The 18,833-nt window shown below is 41.6% G+C and overlaps 1 protein-coding gene across 4 annotated transcripts in view; it reads right to left on the bottom strand.

The window, feature by feature from the left end:
• The window catches only part of hdac11 (histone deacetylase 11), a 49,487-nt gene that overhangs the window by 24,933 nt on the left and 5,721 nt on the right, over window positions 1-18,833 (bottom strand). For 3 of the 4 annotated variants that reach the window (XM_074633190.1, XM_074633279.1, XM_074633008.1), the window contains exons 6-10: window positions 14,546-14,588; window positions 12,248-12,324; window positions 9,442-9,504; window positions 4,331-4,427; window positions 3,048-3,226 (exon numbers count right to left, since the gene is read on the bottom strand). In XM_074633190.1, coding sequence (XP_074489291.1) covers window positions 3,048-3,226; window positions 4,331-4,427; window positions 9,442-9,504; window positions 12,248-12,324; window positions 14,546-14,588 — 459 coding nt within the window. Of the gene's footprint in view, window positions 1-20; window positions 1,559-3,047; window positions 3,227-4,330; window positions 4,428-9,441; window positions 9,505-12,247; window positions 12,325-14,545; window positions 14,589-18,833 lie in introns of those variants that run through there. The other variant, XM_074633100.1, reaches the window with a different exon arrangement.

An 18,833-nucleotide genomic window follows, 5' to 3' on the forward strand; every position in this document is an offset into this window, starting at 1 on the left:
AGACGAGAGGAAACTGGTCAGTCTATCCCGGACCGAGGAGGGCAGAGTTGGGTCCACTAGCTTATACCGCTTTGATTTCATGCAAACCGGCTGAACCGGCATTTGTCATTATGACACTTAAAAAGTAGCCGTCATCAGCAACAGGTGCCGACAGCGTCACGGCGCTAAATCCAACATGTATTGCATAAGTACATTAGGTTTGTGTTAAGGTTGTCAAAGTTAACGTGATAACGCCTCAAATTCCTTTTAACGCATTAATGCAACTTGCGTTTCTTAGGTTGTAGCGGCTCAGTTTTAAAGCTAGAGTAAAGATACTGGCATCATATGAAACTACAAAACCTGATGAATTCATCGGTACCAACCATGTCAGACTAGTTTGTCGTGAAGGAGGTTAAATAACGCTCCAAACTTACGCTAAATTTTGGGCGAGGAAAAACTGTCATGTCCATTTCCAAAGGGGTCCCTTGACCTCTGACCTCCAGATCAGTGAATGTAAATGGGTTCTATGGGTACCCACGAGTCTCCCCTTTACAGACATGCCCACTTTATGATAATCACATGCAGTTTGGGGAACAGCTTGTGTCTAAAATCTCATTGATTATGGAGCAATTTGTACCACAATGACTAATTGTGAACATCATTAGTCATGACAGAAACACATGTTCAACCACAACTTTAAATAACAATTATTAAAGTCTGCACTAACTGAGTTTCTTTTTTAATTTCAGGCCCAAATAACAAATTAGCTGTGCAACACACATCAGTGTAGCGTCCCCACTAACACATTCTGCAGATTCGCCTTATTTGCTCCAATTATTCTGTGGAATTTGCAGGATCACTGGCAGGATATCTCTGCACACAGGAAGTCATAAATCCAAATTTGGCTCCTGCGGATCAGCTCTCAGGATGCTTTCAAATTTCCTGACAAATTAGCTTGACGAAGTGGTCACGTGACCCGACACAGCTGAGCCTGCCACTTCTATATATTCACATATTTCTCCTGCCAATGCAGCACAGCGGATACCGAATTTGAACTTTTAAAAAATGGTTAAGAGGATTTTTTCAGAGTAAAGAGAGTAAACTGATCTGAAGATGCTCGTCACTTTCACTCTTCAACACCAAACTAATCAGTGCACTGTAACAGACACATTGCTACAGATTGGTGTCACCTCCATCCCTGTATGTAATGCCATCTATAATGAACAGAAATCACATAACATTGGTCGATGTGTTCGGGTTCATTTTGAGGGAATTTTGCAGTATATTTGCCTAATATGATAGTTCAGTTGTTCCCAAACTATCTCTGATAATGAGTTGATAATGAACAAAGGACAGATGTAGGGAGATCAAGAGAGAAAGTAATGCAACAAAAGTTTGAAGCTGAAATACAGGATGCTAAAAGATACACAGATAGATAGATAGATACGAGATGGGAAAATATATTTCAGACATGCAGGGTTTCCGATGTTACAGTCTCCTTAATGTTCTCTATAGACAGTGTAACAGTAGGCGAGGCATCATTGGAGAACTTGCAAGTCTTGGGTGGACAAGAAACTCTCTTTGTTGAATCATCAGCATAAGAAAATGAGAAACTGTGTTCGAAAAAAAGTCCGAGCTTGTGTACATAAAAACATGTCGGGAGAAGAACTAAAACTCCCAAAGATACATCCCATCATTGAGGGTAAAATTCTGTTGCATATGCCAACAGCGAAAGAAAGATAATGTTGTGTAGAAACCAGGCGGCAACCTCCGGGTCTGAGAAGTGAAGCCAACGCTGAAGTGTCTTAAACTTGCATTCTTTCTACCAGCCAGCAGGGGGCGACTCCTCTGGTTGCTAAAAGAAGTGTGATTGTATAGAAGATTGCTTCTCTCTTGATTTATGACCTCAGTAAACATTGTAAACACAAGTTTATGGTCTCAATCTCTAGTTTCAAGTCTTCTTCAATACAGCATGATGTTCATTTAGTAAATGATGGTCCCATTTAGAGTCAGATAGACCATAAAGCAGGGGATGCTTTAGGGCGGGGCTACCTTGTGATTGACAGGTCGCTACCACAGCGTTGTCCGGTCTGGGAGTTGTCCGTGTTTTCGTCTTACAACTTATACATTCCTAAAAATGTCTTTTTCAGTGTTCAGTTGTACTTAGCTCTGCCCTCTCGAGCTCAAGGCTTCAAAACGCCAGTCCACAAACCATCGGGTGACGTCACCGTGACTACGTCCTCTTCTTATATACAGTCTATGGTAACGCTGCACAACACAACTGTAATACAGTTGTTGAATAGCAACAGACAATTTTAAATGAAGTCATTATTTCTTGTTATTTAGTTCATCATTCAGTAACTTGTTGTTTGCTTGATCTCTTCCTTCAACTCCTGTTGTAGCCTACTCTGATTTTGCATTGAACAGAGGTCATATCAGTGGTTAAAACGGTTTTCTAATGGAAAAACATCCCAACGTATTTCATACATTATTAATAATTAACCCATAATTGTTAAGGACCCGAAATGTGAAATGTGTCAATTCAATTAGATGTCTATTACTGAGGTCATAGTTAACGCTGGTGTTGTACTGGAATATATAGAAACACCTTTCAACTTGCTAAAACTAGGGCTGTCAAAGGTTAATGCGTTAGTAATGATTTCCAATAATAAATATATATATATATTTGTGTAAAGCAGCATATTTGCCCACTCCCATGTTGATAAGAGGATTAAATACTTGACAAATCTCCCTTTAAGGTTCATTTAGAACAAATACAAAATGTGTGATTAGTCATTTTATTTAGTTATTTCTCTTATTTTGCACCACCATTTTATGTACGGGGTCAGTGCTGCTTGATATATGTGCTCTTGTGTTCTTAATTTTTGTCATATGGGGGGTGGGGGGGGCATAAAGTTATTATTATTCCAGATGTACCTAATGACGTGTCCCCTGAGTGTACGTAGCTCACTGTCCTCCCAGCTCACCGTTGATGCTTTGTAACTTTAGTATGAACTGTAATCTGTCACTGCAGGCGTATCAATAATCACTTCTGGAGTGTCAGGTACCTGCGGTGAGATGGAGAGTCCTCCGAGAGGGTCGCCATCCAAGATGTCCGTCCCCGCGTTGTAGACGATGATGTCGGGTCGGGCTTCGTTCAGCGCTCCCTCAGAGTGGAGCTCTACTTTCTGAAGGTACTCCGAGTCCTCAGTGCCCCAGTCCAGCTCCACCTTCCTCTTTATGGCTCCTGAAGCACAGAGAAACAGAGACATTACGGATATCCACACTGATCGTCATCACCAAGCCACAGAACATACATGTAGCTCCACATTAAACCAACCACCCATAATAACATAGCATACAGTAATCCTCATATAGGCTAATAATCACTGCAGTATTTAATACATCAGGCAGAGTACAAGCTTACAAAATAATGTTCTGCTCAGTGAATCCTCATGAGATGTTCAGGTAGGTAATTGTGTTTCTCTATCTATAGAATACTCCGTTATGTAAATCTGCAGCAGTGCTTTAATTAATTACTTCGTACATTTCCAATAATTAATGGCAAATGATGAAAAAGGTTAATTAGGAGACCAAATGTTTCAATATTCAAACAGAATTAAGCTGCAAAAAGCAGGAATGAACAAGGCAATAGCACGAGAAACATGATTTTTATGGTAGTTTTTACAGAAGACTTGAAAGAATAAAAAAAAAAGTGTCCAAAAATTGTCAGCTTTTGGTCTTTGAAGGTACGAGGACATAAATGTGTCTTGGAGGGAAAATATGAAGCAGAATAGAACTGTGAGTTTTTTTTTATCTTAAACAAGCCAGAATGTACATTTATTTCACTTTCTTAAGGGGTATAGACGATTAAAAAATGCAATTAGTTGCAGAGCAGAAGATAGCCGAAGGATGGGGAGAGTTTTAACGGCAGGACTGTGACGTTTCCTCCCCGGAGTGTTGTTAGAAATTGGGGTCAAATGGTGACATGTGGTCGCTGTCAGATCAGCTTTAATGTATTGATAGATTAGTGCGTGTAAAAGCTGTGATTATAGTGTTGCATGATAGATTTCCTGCTGAGTGCTAATAGAGAGAGTGGTAGTGCAGAGGAGGGGGAATCGCAGCATAATTAACATGGCACTGAGTGACATCTAGGGGCTGGAACCTCAACCTCCAACCAGGCAGCAGGACCCGTCTGGAGCTTATTTTGTCACCATATTTAATTATGAGTACATATAATATACATTACAGGGATAGTTTGGGTGTTTAGAAGAGGGGTAGTATGAGGTGCTTATCCATAATCAGTGTATAACCTACAGTAGAACACTGAACTGACGGTGCTATCACTCACTTTTGGCAAATCCGTCCCCGGGATATATGTAGCGATTATACACGTCCATGATGTACACTCGCTTGTCGTCCAAGAAATCGCGCTCGTGTCCGTTTCCCTGCAACAGAGCAGAACAACAACTTTCATTTATAACACGTAAAAGCACTTTGATGCCGTCTCTGCTTCTTTAAACACCATCCAACACTGACAAGCTGAATCAGGTAATTGTTTTTTGTCACCCTCGATGATGCCTCGTTCATGTGTAACACTAAGCAGTCGATAAACTTGCAGCGCTGCGACGGTCCGACACATCACTTCACCGTGCCAAGGTCCACACAGGTGTCACTCACACTCGTTTGTTTACCTGAGACTCGCCGCGCCGCGCCGACTGACAGCCGGGATAAATAGTCTTGTCGTCTGCCGGTATTACATGTTAAAAATACTTATAAACAATTCACGGCTACTCCATCACTTTTCATTTCCTCTCCCTTCATTTGTCACCCAAAGTGTCTGGCTGCTGTCAGGAGGAGATTAGGCTTCGTGCCAACTCTACTATTACTGGATGAAGAGGAGGATGTACGGGACAAGCAGGACAATCTGGTGTGAGCTCAACATCATTCCCAAGTGACTGTATAATACATCGTTGAATGGTTTGGAACAAGTCATAGTCAAGTCAGCACACTGACACACTGACAGCTGTTGTTGCCTGTTGGGCTGCAGTTTGACATGTTATGATTGGAGCATAATGTTTTATGCTAAATGCAGTACCTGTGAGGGTTTCTGGATCAATATCTGTCATTGTTTTGTGTTGTTAATTGATTTCCTATAATAAATATATACATATGTTTGCATAAAGCAGCATATTTGCCCACTCCTACTTTGATAAGAGGATTTAAAACGTGACAAATCTCCCTTTAAGGTACATTTTGAACAAATAAAAAATGTGTGATTAATTTGCGATTAATCGCAATTAAATGTTTTAATCGATTGACAACTCTATATAATATACATTAAAGTGATAGTTTGGGTGTTTTGAAGTGGGCTTGTATGAGGTACTTATCCATAGTCAGTGTATTACAGTGGATGGCGGTTATCTCTGCTCTCGCCACAGCAACCAGACAGAAAAAAAAATATATTTGACATCGCAGAACAGGAGAGTTGCTGGTCTACCGCTGCCTCGATCGGTTAGTTTAAGATTAATTGGATTAATCGTGATTAAATATCTTAATTGATTGACAGCACTAATATGTAAGGGATAATGTCAATGTTGTGAAATAAACCCCGACAGGGCATGACGCACTCATCTCTCAACGCCCTGAAGGGGATTATCTCACATAAATGACCTGCTAGCTGTACATTATCCCGTTTATCACACGGCTACTTACTGAAGAAAATCTTCTGACATTTTTGCATGAAAAATTATGTTAACGATTAATCAATTATCAAAATAGTTGGCGATTATGTTTCTGTTGATTGACTAATCAATTAGTCGACTGATCGTTGCAGCTCCACTTAAGACAAAGACTAAACCAACATGTCAGTGAATGCTCTGCTCCACCTCTAACAGACAGCCTGAGACTATAAATCAGCTCATATGCTGCCTGCAGTCTTATTAGTCCTACCCCCCGCCACCCTCATACTGTACAATGAAAGATTGCCGTTTCACTGCCATTTGTTAGTGTCAGCCAAACGCCTTCACTGCTGGCTTCAAACCGGCCTTCCCTTCACTTCTTTACCAAGTTCAAACATCTGCAGGCTGTTAAATGTTAGAGCCATCTATCAATACTTAACAAAACATAATAAAACAGAGGCAGGAGGGCTGAGGCATTAAAGAGAAACGGGAACATTCTTCTCTTTCATCTAAGAACAGCAGAAAGGATGTTGTTCGTAGTAAATGTCTGTTACCAGATGATACTAGGTGAGGAGCGAAAGATGATCAACAGCTACAGTTTATACAACATTTATGTCAATGTAATATCAATATTAACTCTTTTACACAGAGACAGAGATACTAACAGGTAATAGGGGTGGGGGGAGAGATTGATACAGAATAGTATCACAATATTTTGATTGGCAATATTGTATTGATGTCAAGTATTGATCTTTTATTATATAAAATATTAAACTCTTAGCAATCTGGACGCTATTCTGTCTGTCAGAGGTTGTAGCGGGCTCAGTCTTAAAGGTAGAGGGAACATACTGGCATCATATGAAACTAGAAGACCTAATGAATCCATTGGTATCAACCATGTCATACTAGCTTGTCATGGAAGAATGCAAAATAACTCTCCAAAAGTTACGCTAAATTTTGGCGATGAAAAACTTGCATGGCCATTTTCAAAGGGGACCCTTGACCTCTGACCTCCAGATAAATTATGTGAATGAAAACTCTGAGATGAACAGAGAGAAATACTGCATCTTATTAGATAAAACACATGTTGACAAACTGCATAGTTTGAGTTTGAAAAAAGGTAATGAATATACAATATATCTTATCTCAATACTAAACATATTGCAAAATGTTTAACATCACAATAAGATCATATCGTGACTGAAGTATTGTGATACTATCGTATCGTGGGGTCTCTGGTGATTCCCACCTCTAACAGATAATATGAGTGGTCAAAAATAGTGGTAACACTTTACAATAACCATCATTTATAAATGATAAAATGATAGTTAATTAAACATAGTTAATAGTTATTTCACCGTTAACGAACAATGAAATGATAAGTATCCCGGACGAGCCCCCATTTGTCACAGCCCGGCTATAGAACTGTGGCAAAAACGAGACACACGGGTATACTGAACCAATAAAGTGATTTATTAATCAAAATACGTAAAAAGTAAGTAAAAATAATGTATGGGAGAAATCTGTAGAGTCAGTAGTGTAGGGAGTGGATGTGTGAAAATGTGATGCATGGAAAAACAAAGACAAAGAACCAATAAATAAATAATGAAATCAGAATGTAATTGTGGTCTCTTACCAGCTATGATGCAATATATAATTTATAAACTAATTACATCGTATTACACAAACTAATAATAAAATAAAACAGTAAAACTGTAAAATAACTATGAGCTAAGTTTAATTACCTATCAATTTACTTTTTATAAATGATGGTTATTATAAAGTGTTACCAAAATAGTTCAGAACTGTTAATTCAAGTCGATGATCATTTTTTCAGACTGTTTGTTTGTTGATTTGTGGCTGGATTCAAACATACTTTTTAGTGTTGCCAACTCTTTTCCACTAAAAGTAGCTAGCATTAAAAATGTAAAACAAAATAATAGTTAGCATTAGCTCTTAAAGTTGCTAAAAGTCGCCAGATGACGTCATTGTGCATCATTTGCATAAAGCTCAGTGGTTGTGTCGGCTGACCGCCTGCCTGTGCACGGCATCGTACAAGACGAGAGTAGAGACCCTGTTCTGTTGGCAGAAGAGCCGTGGACTAACATTAATAGTGTCTAAATGTGTCCCTAGTTGCTTTTTAGAAATAAAGTCGCTAAGAGGGTCTGAAAAGTCACTAAATCTGGTTGCCAACACTGCTGGTGTTTATGTTGTTCAGCCGGTGCCGATGGAAAGGTCAACTATCACTGTTTGTCTTTATTTAGGTGAAGTGTAACATTTACTGTCCATTAAAACTGAAATCCTCCTCTGGGTGCTTTATCACACTCTCACTGATACTTTCACAGCAGGACTCCAGCCTCGCTTCTTATAAATTAAACCTTTAATTGATCCTTATTGTTGTGTTGTTGACGGGGTGAATAAGCAACACAGCTGTCGAGGCCATAATCTCAATTTATGTGAGGACGAGAGAACTTTAAGCGTCGTGTTTTCAGGGTTGTAATTAGGAGTTTTACTGCATACCCCCAATATTTCTCTCGTGCCCAATTATGTGCTGAGAGGGGCACTTCTCCATGCAGATTAGCTCTTTGTTCTTCATGAATTATTTACTCGGCAGCATCTGTATTGATCCCCCTGTTTGTGTCAATAGGTAAAGGCGCATCATTAGCAATGAGCCATAGCTCAAAAATGAATAAAGCTCTATTCCTGGAAAGCAGCCATTGACCCCGGGAACCTTGAGACATCATCAATGAGTGTGTTTACATGGACACGAGTGTCCCTGTTATGAGGCTTATCACCGGGGTTGTTGTGCTGCAGTAAAGCACGCCTTCTGCTATACTGCAGCCCTCATCCATTTGTTAAATCCCACTTGAGTTATAACAACCTAACACTCAGCAAAAAACATACTTTCTGACAGTTCACAATCTATAATGAATACAGGCTTCGACATTAACCATGGCCACAAAAGGTTACTCTGTGGCCACCAAATATCCGCTGTAGGTGACCCCCTGTGGTCACTAAGTTTTAACTAGGTGTCTTAATGAGATTACGGTGTCCGTGTCCTAACCATAGACTAGCGTCAGCTGCAAAATCAATTGGATTATATTATTCTCTATTGGAGTGTTCTAACTGAACTTTTGTCGGACGACGTGTTTCTATTTATTCCTGACGCTCGCTTTGAAAGCACCGGAAGAGGAACGGCATTAGCAAAACTTGTGGCGTGCCGACCTTCATCTACTGTAGGTAACACACTGACTATGGATAAGTACCTCATACAACCCCACTGAGAAACACCTGAACTATCCCTTTGAAAAGCCAATGGGAGACAATCACGGTGTTATGGATTATTCAGGTTTGACTGTGTTCATTTATAAATCCCTGCACACTGAGTGATGATACAATGGGGTGAATCTACAGGCCACATCAAAGATGAATTATATAGAAGAAGATGTACAGCAGCCCCCTTCATGTTACCGTTTTTGAAAAAACACACATCTCCGTGTTAACAAGCCCAAACACACACAAGTAGCTGACATTACTGCAGATGCCCCGGTGATAGTCCGATATCATCCAGAGCTGGTAGGCACTCAGCTGTTTGCCAGTGGAGATCTTTTTAGATGCATTCCACTGAATATGACAGTAAGGGCCAATTTGACCCGCGGGGAGCCTCATTGATTGGCTGGTGGTTAAAAAGGGGGAGGGGGGGGGGGTTATCTTGTCATCAATGTCAGCTCCCGAGCAGCGATGCACATTGACACAGAGAGAGGTAATGGTATCGGCTCACCTGATGAGCATCCAGATCGATGATGGTTGCCCTGGAGATGCCTTCCACTCTCTCGAACAGAAACTGAGAGATGAATAAGAGGATGACACGTTCACAGTTCAGATTCTTCCTCACAAAGTAAAACACATACTTTTGATATTAAATTACATCTGAGCTGAAGTACAGAAATGGCATTAATAACCTGGTTATTAAGCTCATCCTCATCTTTTGGTTAGAAGTAGGGCTGTCAATGCTAACGTTTTAACGCCACTAATTGCTTTAACGCATTAACGCACCTTGCGATTTTTAGTTTGTAGCGGGCTCAAAGCTAGAGTGAAGATACTGGTATCATATGAAACTAGTAAACCTGATGAATCCATCGGTACCAACCATGTCAGACCAGCTTGTTGTGAAGGAGGTTAAATAACGCTCCAAACTTACGCTAAAGTTTGGCGATGAAAAATGGTCTCTCGTGTGTCTACGCTGTTCAGACTCAGACTCCAAAACAAACTACACGGAAGCACCAAAACCTCTTGGTTGTATCTAGTGAAGCTGTTAAACAGTGTTGGCCGCGGTCGGAGGACGCGGAGGAGACCGTAGCTTTGGTCTCCAGGACCGGAGTCTCTGCTCCTCTGCTCCTCTGCTCCTCTGCCTGCCTTCACTCACACACCGTGCTCCTTCTCTCTCTCTCTCTCCACCTCTCACGTGCATGCTGCTCACTCCACACTGCAGAAGAGTTAGTTTAGCTCTGAGAATATCTAGTGAATGTTCAGTGGACGTTTGTGCAGAAATAACTGCTGCAGCTCCTCCAGACCAACAGAGGTTTCCCGTGTCTTGTGAAGTGACGGGGCTCCGCAGAGAGAAACGTTATCGTCTCCGACCAAAACTCCGCCGTCTCCCCCGTTCCCTCCGGCCGCGGTCGGGAGGCTGAGGCGGGAAAAGCCAACACTAGGATCAGCATTGATTCATGGAGAGACCTTGGTCTGGTCAGCTAACATTACTGCCAAGCAGCTGAAATATAGAGTGATATTGTGCTTTTAGCTGACGTGTGTCTCCTCACTGTGTTGAGTGATGCTCCTTCATGTCTATGTAGAGCGAGCACAAGCGCCAGCAACAGGACGCTGACTTTAGTTGACTTAACGACCACAGGTGTCGCTGTTAACAAGACATTTCTGATTCTTACAAACAGTCCCTTTAAGGTACATTTTGAACAGAAAAGTGCGATCGCGATTATTCGCCCTTCACAGCCCTAGTTAGAAGTCTTTCTTACTTTTACTTTTATTGAACAGAACTTGTTCAATAGCTGCATATGAACACTTTATTCCTTTCTTTTATGTCTGCATCAACTAAAACTTGCAAAGCATGATGGTGCACCTTCATCGGCTGCAGGATATTGAACATTTATACAAAAAGCTGTAAAGCAAAACGATGAACTATGTTTGCAGAACAGTGTCCCAAAAAAGTGTGATGTTCCCATCATTACAAAGGCTATGGCTGTAAAAAGATGGACACATTTCTCTTCTTTTACTTCTAAAGTTATTTCACTGTGTCTACCGCTGTGCAAAAAAAAATAAATCCTATCCTTTAAGTCTCACAGAGCCGTATCAGTGATCATTATATTTTAACTGTTATACTTTATGGGCCCAAGATCGTGGAAGGGTAAGCAAGACTGAAAACGTTTCTGGCGTATGCACCAGGTGAGCAACTTTCAGGAGTGTCTGTGACACGATCTTGGAAACAACAAACATGTCAAAATCCACTGTCCTCATTCTTTGAAATAAATACATTTTAAAGTTCAGACCGATATGAGGCTTTAGCAGTCTTAGGGTGCTTTCACATTAGGGAGTTGGGCCCGGATCCCAGTCCACTTGTCCCCAAAGTCCTGTCCGATTGATTAGTGTGAACGCTACGTACCGTACTCGGGCACGGTTCATCGATCCGTACCCGAGTCCACTTGAAAAGGTGGTCTGCAGTACGGATCATGTGTACTCGGGTACGGTTCGCATCAGGTGTGAAAGCCAACCGTACCGAAACACAGAAGTGGGCCGCTAGTTAACACGAGTAACGTTAGCAGTCAGCGAATAGTTTTGAAAGGTCAGGCTTTTTTTAACGACGCCGCTTTCCTCCAAAATCTGTATACATAAAACTGTTTCATATCTATGTCTGTATCTGCACGCAGCATGCGCCGATCTCGTCCTCTGAACTGTACGGCCGTGGATGATACAGCAGGAAGGCCGGCGAGAGGTTCCTTAAAATATAGATAATAGTAGGCGATGGGGTCGGGTGATGTTTGTTATTTTATTTAGCTGGTTTAATGGTCTGTCTGCGAAGAACGAGAGACACTCAGCTGCTCAGCGGACAGAGAGAAAGAGACAGCGGATGGGGAACGACGTGTAGAGCGGCATATCTTCACATCAAACTCGGTGAAATAAGAGTTTATTACGACCAAACCAGAGTTGGTGATTGTTGTGGCACGGTACGGATCAATCGTACCGAATGTGAAAACGCCCTTAGTTGGTGCTGCAAAAAAAAGTGAAGCTATCCTTTAAGTTTGCAAACATTAGCTACGAGTAATACCAGACCAAGTAAGACTGAAGCAGCTAACCTCCTGAGGGGATTGAAGTAAGCAAGAGTGTGTTTGTTTCCTTATGAATGTACTGTATAATTTCAATTGTAAGAGGAACACTGTGTTATATTTTTCTTTAAGCAGTGACATAGTCTCACTTTAATCAAATAAGACCTCTAACTGAATACTTAATAGCCAGGCTTCTCCCGACATGTGAACATCGCCAGTGTTTGAGTGAATGTTTCCGGTGATCAGTCTTACCTTGATGGCCAGAGTGATGTCGGCGTAGGCACAGAAGCCCCCTCCCTTGTCGCTGGAGCAGTGGTGGAAGCCTCCTCCTGGGAAACAGAAAATAACAGCGGCTCAGTGTCGGGGCCATTAGACGAGCCGAGCGGGTCACCGCACATCTGAGAAGTCTATTATTCTAAACGACCATAATTGGTCCCGGGCTGTTATCGAGTTTATTGCAGCTTATAAAAATGGCTGCTGTTCCCCTGTGGTACAACAATGGCTGTATTCACACCAGAATGGGACGGTTCAATCGCTACTATAAATGCCTGAAGAGCAGCAATGTACAGCACAGGGATGAAGTAGAAAAGATTGGGATGATAAGCCTTCATTCAGGTTAAGAGTTCTCCTCTCCGCTGCCCTGCTACGCTCATGCTCATTAAACTACAGGAGAAGAGAGGAGAATATTAATAAAGGCCAGCAAGGCGACAGGTGAAATATGATTACCATTCATTGCCTGGCCTCTCTAAACAGTCTCAACCTCTACATCCTCATAGTGTTGAGACACACAATATGCAGATGTCAGACACATTTGAATAGCCTTTATAGCTTTATTAAAAAAATCCTGTTTATTGATGCAGAACAATCTTTTCTTCCTGATTCATCAACAGAAGGTGAAGTCGCTGAGTCAGCACGAGGTACAAAGTAAAAGTCTGATGCAGCTTTTTTTTGTTCCCTGCTTGGCACAAACCGGGGGGAATAAAGGATGACCCTCACTTTTCAGCCAAAGACCTCCTACTCAATCAGCCCGGCCACTGATGGCAGGGGGAATGCAAAAGTAACACAAGCAAAGCTGGTATCAACGAGGGGTGTGACGAAATATCGTGCAACGAAATATCGCGATATAAAAACGGGACGCATCGTTGAGACGGAAAACTGAATATATCCGATATCAGGGCATCTAGTCATACAACCACTGATCTGCTTTCTCTCGTCTTTTTCAGTGCTTTGTTTGAGCAGAAGAGGGCGCTCTGAGTTCAGACCAGCAGGTGAAGCACCGCCCCCAACGCCGTCTTGTTATCAATAGATAGTCGGACGACGGACGCTTCAATCTGACAGTGAACGCATCTTAAGGAGTCAGCTCAGAGTGGCAGGTGTCATATTTCACACACACGTTGACCAGAGAGAGTTGACAGACGGAGAGATGGCGGAGGATTTGGTGTCAAAGCGAAAAGCAAACATGCCTATTTGGCAATATTTCAGATTTAAACCCGATGATATAAGGGAACCATAACGTTAATGAGGTAGCGTTAATCGGTGCCAGGAGGACGGAGCGGTCACAGCCGTCACATCCCTAGTGCTGGTGTGGTTAGTGCACCGTCACATCTCTAGTGCTGGTGTGGTTAGTGCACCGTCACATCTCTAGTACTGGTGTGGTTAGAGCACCGTCACATCCCTAGTGCTGGTGTGGTTAGTGCACCGTCACATCCCTAGAGCTGGTGTGGTTAGTGCACCGTCACATCTCTAGTGCTGGTGTGGTTAGTGCACCGTCACATCTCTAGTGCTGGTGTGGTTAGAGCACCGTCACATCCCTAGTGCTGGTGTGGTTAGTGCACCGTCACATCCCTAGAGCTGGTGTGGTTAGTGCACCGTCACATCCCTAGAGCTGGTGTAGTTAGTGCACCATCAAGCCTGTGGTTCAGTGTTACCAGGGAGATGCAGTCAGTACGACAGCACACAGAGCCTCCGATCTTTGCGTTCTTTCATGGAGAGTGAGCGATTCATGCTCATACTGCACTATAACTGTTCAAACTGTTCTCAAACTGAAGTGTGAAATTGAGTGTCGTACCAGGATCTGGATGAAAAATGATGCAGCCTTGCGTCAGACTTTGAAAAATCTGAGTTGAACATTTTTGTCATTAATGCAATTGCATTTAATTTATTATATTCACGAAAACCTCATTTTCTCAGTCAGCTTCTTGATCTCAGTGATGAAGTCTAACATTAATATATACAATGTTCTTCTGAAGTTAAGAACAGTTTGGGTTATTCCTCTTGAGAGAGATCTATTTTACACTCTGTGCTTTTCTCTTTTCTCTGATGTCACAAACTGTCTTAGCAGCATTTGATTAAGAATTTGCTGACAGTTGGTGGGTTGCTTGGTTACCATCAACTTTGATCAAACCACACACACACACACACACACACACACACACACACACACAAGGTAAGTCACTCTCACATATTAGAGTTAAATGTGTACCAGTTTAGTGCAGAGGGACTAGCTGTCTATTTATAGTTTGTGTGTATCTGTACTAGAAACTCACTTACCTATATTTACAGCCCATCCTCGGTCAACAGCCAGTTTTGCTGCCTGTGGAAGACAAAATATGTCAGTTACGTTTTCTAAATCAACATAGAAATATGAATAATAAAAAAAAACTTTCTGAGTGAAACAGAACATCAATTCATCAAAGAAAATTACATTTTCTAATAGACCACAAAATGCAAATTAAGTGGCTTCTGAATTCACCAGAAGAAAAAAACAATGTCTTTATGAAATTAGAAGAATGTCTCAAGGTGATGCATTCAAATGCTGCTTTCCAGTGCAGAGCACGGATCTCGATTTGTAAATCTGCCCTCCAACCATGTAGGGAAGTGTTATGTGTGTTTTCTTCCTGCTCTCTCTCTCCCCAGGTATCAACCTGCTCACCGATGCAGCGAGTGATTGATCAAACCGGAGCTCGATCACTCATTAGGAGCTCTCACGCCACACCTCCATTTGTGTCCCTTCAGGGTCTGAAATGAACTTCTTTCACTTCCTGCCACTGTGGTAGACAAGTTTTGTTTTTTGTCTGCCACTCAGAAATGTTATGTTAATGAAGGAACAATATTTTACATCTGATGTCATTCAATGTTTGATATATTTTACACGAATAACATTATATGCACGGTAAATTACAGTGTTCGAATTACACCGTGGCTTCCAGGGGAGCCCTATTGTTTAGGGGAGGGATGGTAGTGTACACAGTACTGTACTTTGTTATTGTCATCTATAGTGGTTATTTGCACAAAAACACAATTAAAATGATTATTATTATTTAAATATTTGCTTTGATTAAAAAATATCTTGGCAAGCTGCTTAGAGCTAGTGTTCGGAAGTTAAACAGGTCATAATTCTCTCTCTAATATCTATTTAATATTACTACTACTACGACTGTGGAAACATCTCCAGACAACTGGATTTATCCAAGTTCCTCACCAAAAACTTAATTTTACAAGATTACATTTGAATGCATCATGATAACGTTGTAATTTACCTTCACTCAGCAGACTTTGAACGCCTCATAACAATAACTCAATGGCACCTCCGTTAATGTTAGTAGCTCCGTTATTTAACCAGTCAGGACTGTGCTGCTAACGGCTGATAACAGCTAACGTTACTAACTCTCCTCCTGCTGATTTAAACACAGATTTGTTGTTCTCAGTGTTGCTTTATCAGGGAAAAAATAGTGTGCGTCCCCTCAGGTTTAGTAGCACCACGCTGTTGAGCGCTTTTTTTTCTCTCCCCGTGTCTCCGGTCCCAAACAAACTGAAACATGATGCAGCTTGCGTATGCCTCATTGTGCAGCGTTTTCCTCAGGGGATTCTCCTACAGCCCCACTAGATGTTAAATCTACTCCTGAGAAAAGAGAGACAGGCAGTGTTTGTTTGTTGATCAACCTAATCCTAACGTGCATGGCTCCGCATGAGGAAGAGGTTATTTAGGGCTGGTTGCTCCACCGGCTCATCCTCTTAAGAAACCAACGGGGCTTATCTACTACACTTCACAAATAAAGGACATTCTTGGGAACTTAGTGACAAAACCTTCAAACCACTATATTGTTCTCAGGGATTGATGGCTAAAATGTAATCAGATAAATCATTAGTAACTATGACTAAGAGGAATGATGTTACATGCACAGTGGCAGCAGCTCCTTTCAGACGCAGGTCAAGATTTCTCTTTCGGATGAAAAAAGGGGCGATATATTCGGGTGTTGGACTCCTGAGGGGAGGAGATATGAGTCTGGGGAGGTTGTGTGTAAATGCCAATATGGATGGATGAGCATTAACACACTTTAGCATGTATGCACACACTCTGGCCATGGCTCTAACACTCCTCTTTCTGGGGAAAACAAGCGCTCAGTGTAAGCAGTGAGAGCACCAAGCCTATTTTACTATAGACCTCTAATTGCATCTTCACGTCTCCATCAACCATCAAAACGCATCAGACCAGCCATACTTCTACCACATCAGCTTCCTGTTTATTCCTTGCTCTTCAGCATTATTTATAGAGATGGCTCTTAGTTTCTCTTCATGCTCCGCTGAAAACAAAGTAAACTGCACAAAGAGGACAAGATCAATCAAGAGTTTTAGTGGGAGGCTCACAAACTGAGATCATCAATCTACTGTGTTGTGTCTCTTATAGAAACTAGGGCTGTCAATCGATTAAAATATTTAATCACGATTAATCGCAAGATTGTCCACAGTTAATTGTGATTAATCGCAAATTAATCACACATTTTTTTATCTGTTCAAAATGTACCTTAAAGGGAGCTTTGTCAAGTATTTAATACTCTTATCTACATGGGAGTGGACAAATATGCTGCTCGACTAAATTAGTTTGGAGCGTTATTTAGCCTCCTTCTTGACAAGCTAGTGTGAAATAGTTGGTTTAAAACTGAGCCTAAAAATCTCAAGTTGCATAAATGTGTTAAAGAAATTAGTGGTGTTAAAACAAATTTCCTTGATAGAAACTGAACTTTTCATTTGCTACCTTTTGGCACAATTACAGGTGTTAAATCCACTACAGCTGCAATTTCACTTGATCACAAACAAGATAAAATGTCTACCTCTCTATAGATACTTGGTAGTCTCTAATCTACCACAGAACAACCTGCTGGACCCGAAGCAGCAGGTGTCAACCACCACCTGCCACTGAGCACCCTAACAGACCTTGGCATCTCTAGTTAAGCTCTCCGTCCATCAAGCCGACCACAACTGCATCCACAGCTACACAACATCCATCAACTGCTCTCCACTGGTGTACTTCAGGGCTCTGTCCTCGGCCCACTCCAGTTCAGAGAAGACAATACTTGGCTGAACTTTCCCTTCCTCTTCTCTGACACAATGACAGGTTCAAGAACCTGAACATGACAATTTTACCTCTCCAAGTGCATGTTGTCTCACCACTGCAAGATCGATCTGGTTGCTGTTCGTCTCTGGGAAATACTCCACCAGATCTCCCCATTTCTATTGGTGAAAACCGAACCAATACCTGCCCCGTCTGTCAGAAAAACAACCTTGGAGTGATCCTTGTGAAGCTAACTGTCTCACATTCACCCATCCTTCTGATTACTTTAAGGTCAGATAACACCCAGTCTCAACAGCAGTCTGAGAAAGTTCTGATCCTACTAGTTCAGTACAACACTTTGGATGTAATTTCCCCTCAGCAGGTGCTCCCCCCATCCCCCTCACAGGTGTTCACTCCAATTGCTATCCCCCCTCAGGCTATCTTCTATCAGCAAGGACAAAACTATTTTTATTCCCCTTAACTCTAAAACATTTGCATAAAACATCAAATTAAATTCTATAAAACTGTTTTGTTTGGATGACAGCCAAAAGATTCATTGCACCGCACTAGAAAGTGAGAGATTTATGGGACGGAGATCAGTGGCTGAGGTCTTTCCTTGACAGGTTGGTAATGGAGAAGGCCGCCTCAAACCTTGCCGAGATATATAATGAGGTGAACATTGTGAGCGGTCCAGGGTGGTTGAACTGATTAAGAAAATTCCACTTTTTCCTAGACTGGACTCCCAATTAACTGTGACTTGACTTGACTTAACTTGTGACTTTATTTCCCTGAATCTCACCTCTGTAACACCTCTGTTGTACTAGTAATTGCTTTATTTTATTATTGAATTATTTCTTTTCTGTTTATTTTTATAGTATTTATGTGTTTATATGTTAGTTCAGATCCTAAAGTCACACAATAACACGAACAAATTAACCGTAGACCGGCAGGTAACATAACTGGTTTTGTGAATAGAGTCTGGTTTGGTAGCTTTGATGAGAGCATAGATAATGGCTTCAGTTCCCCGTCAGAAAGGGCTGTCTGACGGCGAGGTAAAGGGCTGTCTGACGGCGAGGTAAAGGGCTGTCTGACGGCGAGGTAAAGGGCTGTCTGACGGCGAGGTAAAGGGCTGTCTGACGGCGAGGTAAAGCGGTGAAAATATTCTAAATATAGCGTACACTTAAACAGATATTGATTTTTTTTTAGGTGGCTAAAATATGTTTTTCTGCTGCTCCTGTTAACAGCCGCTTTACCTCGCCGTCAGACAGCCCTTTCCAACGGGGAACCAACGCCGTTATATCGCTCTCTTCAAAGCCACCGGACTCCATTGACAAAAACAGTGATTTTACCTCACAGAATGCAGAAATATACTGTACATACAACCCCACTTTACTTAACCTTATTTAATAGCTTTGATTAGCTTACTTTGTTAACTTACATCACAACGGCTGAGTGGACTTTCCATTTGAAAAAAGCGGAACAGAACGCAGATGACTCGCCCTTTAA

The sequence above is a fragment of the Sebastes fasciatus genome, chromosome 1 (genome assembly GCF_043250625.1).
Source record: "Sebastes fasciatus isolate fSebFas1 chromosome 1, fSebFas1.pri, whole genome shotgun sequence".
NCBI classification, from domain to species: Eukaryota; Metazoa; Chordata; class Actinopteri; order Perciformes; family Sebastidae; genus Sebastes; species Sebastes fasciatus.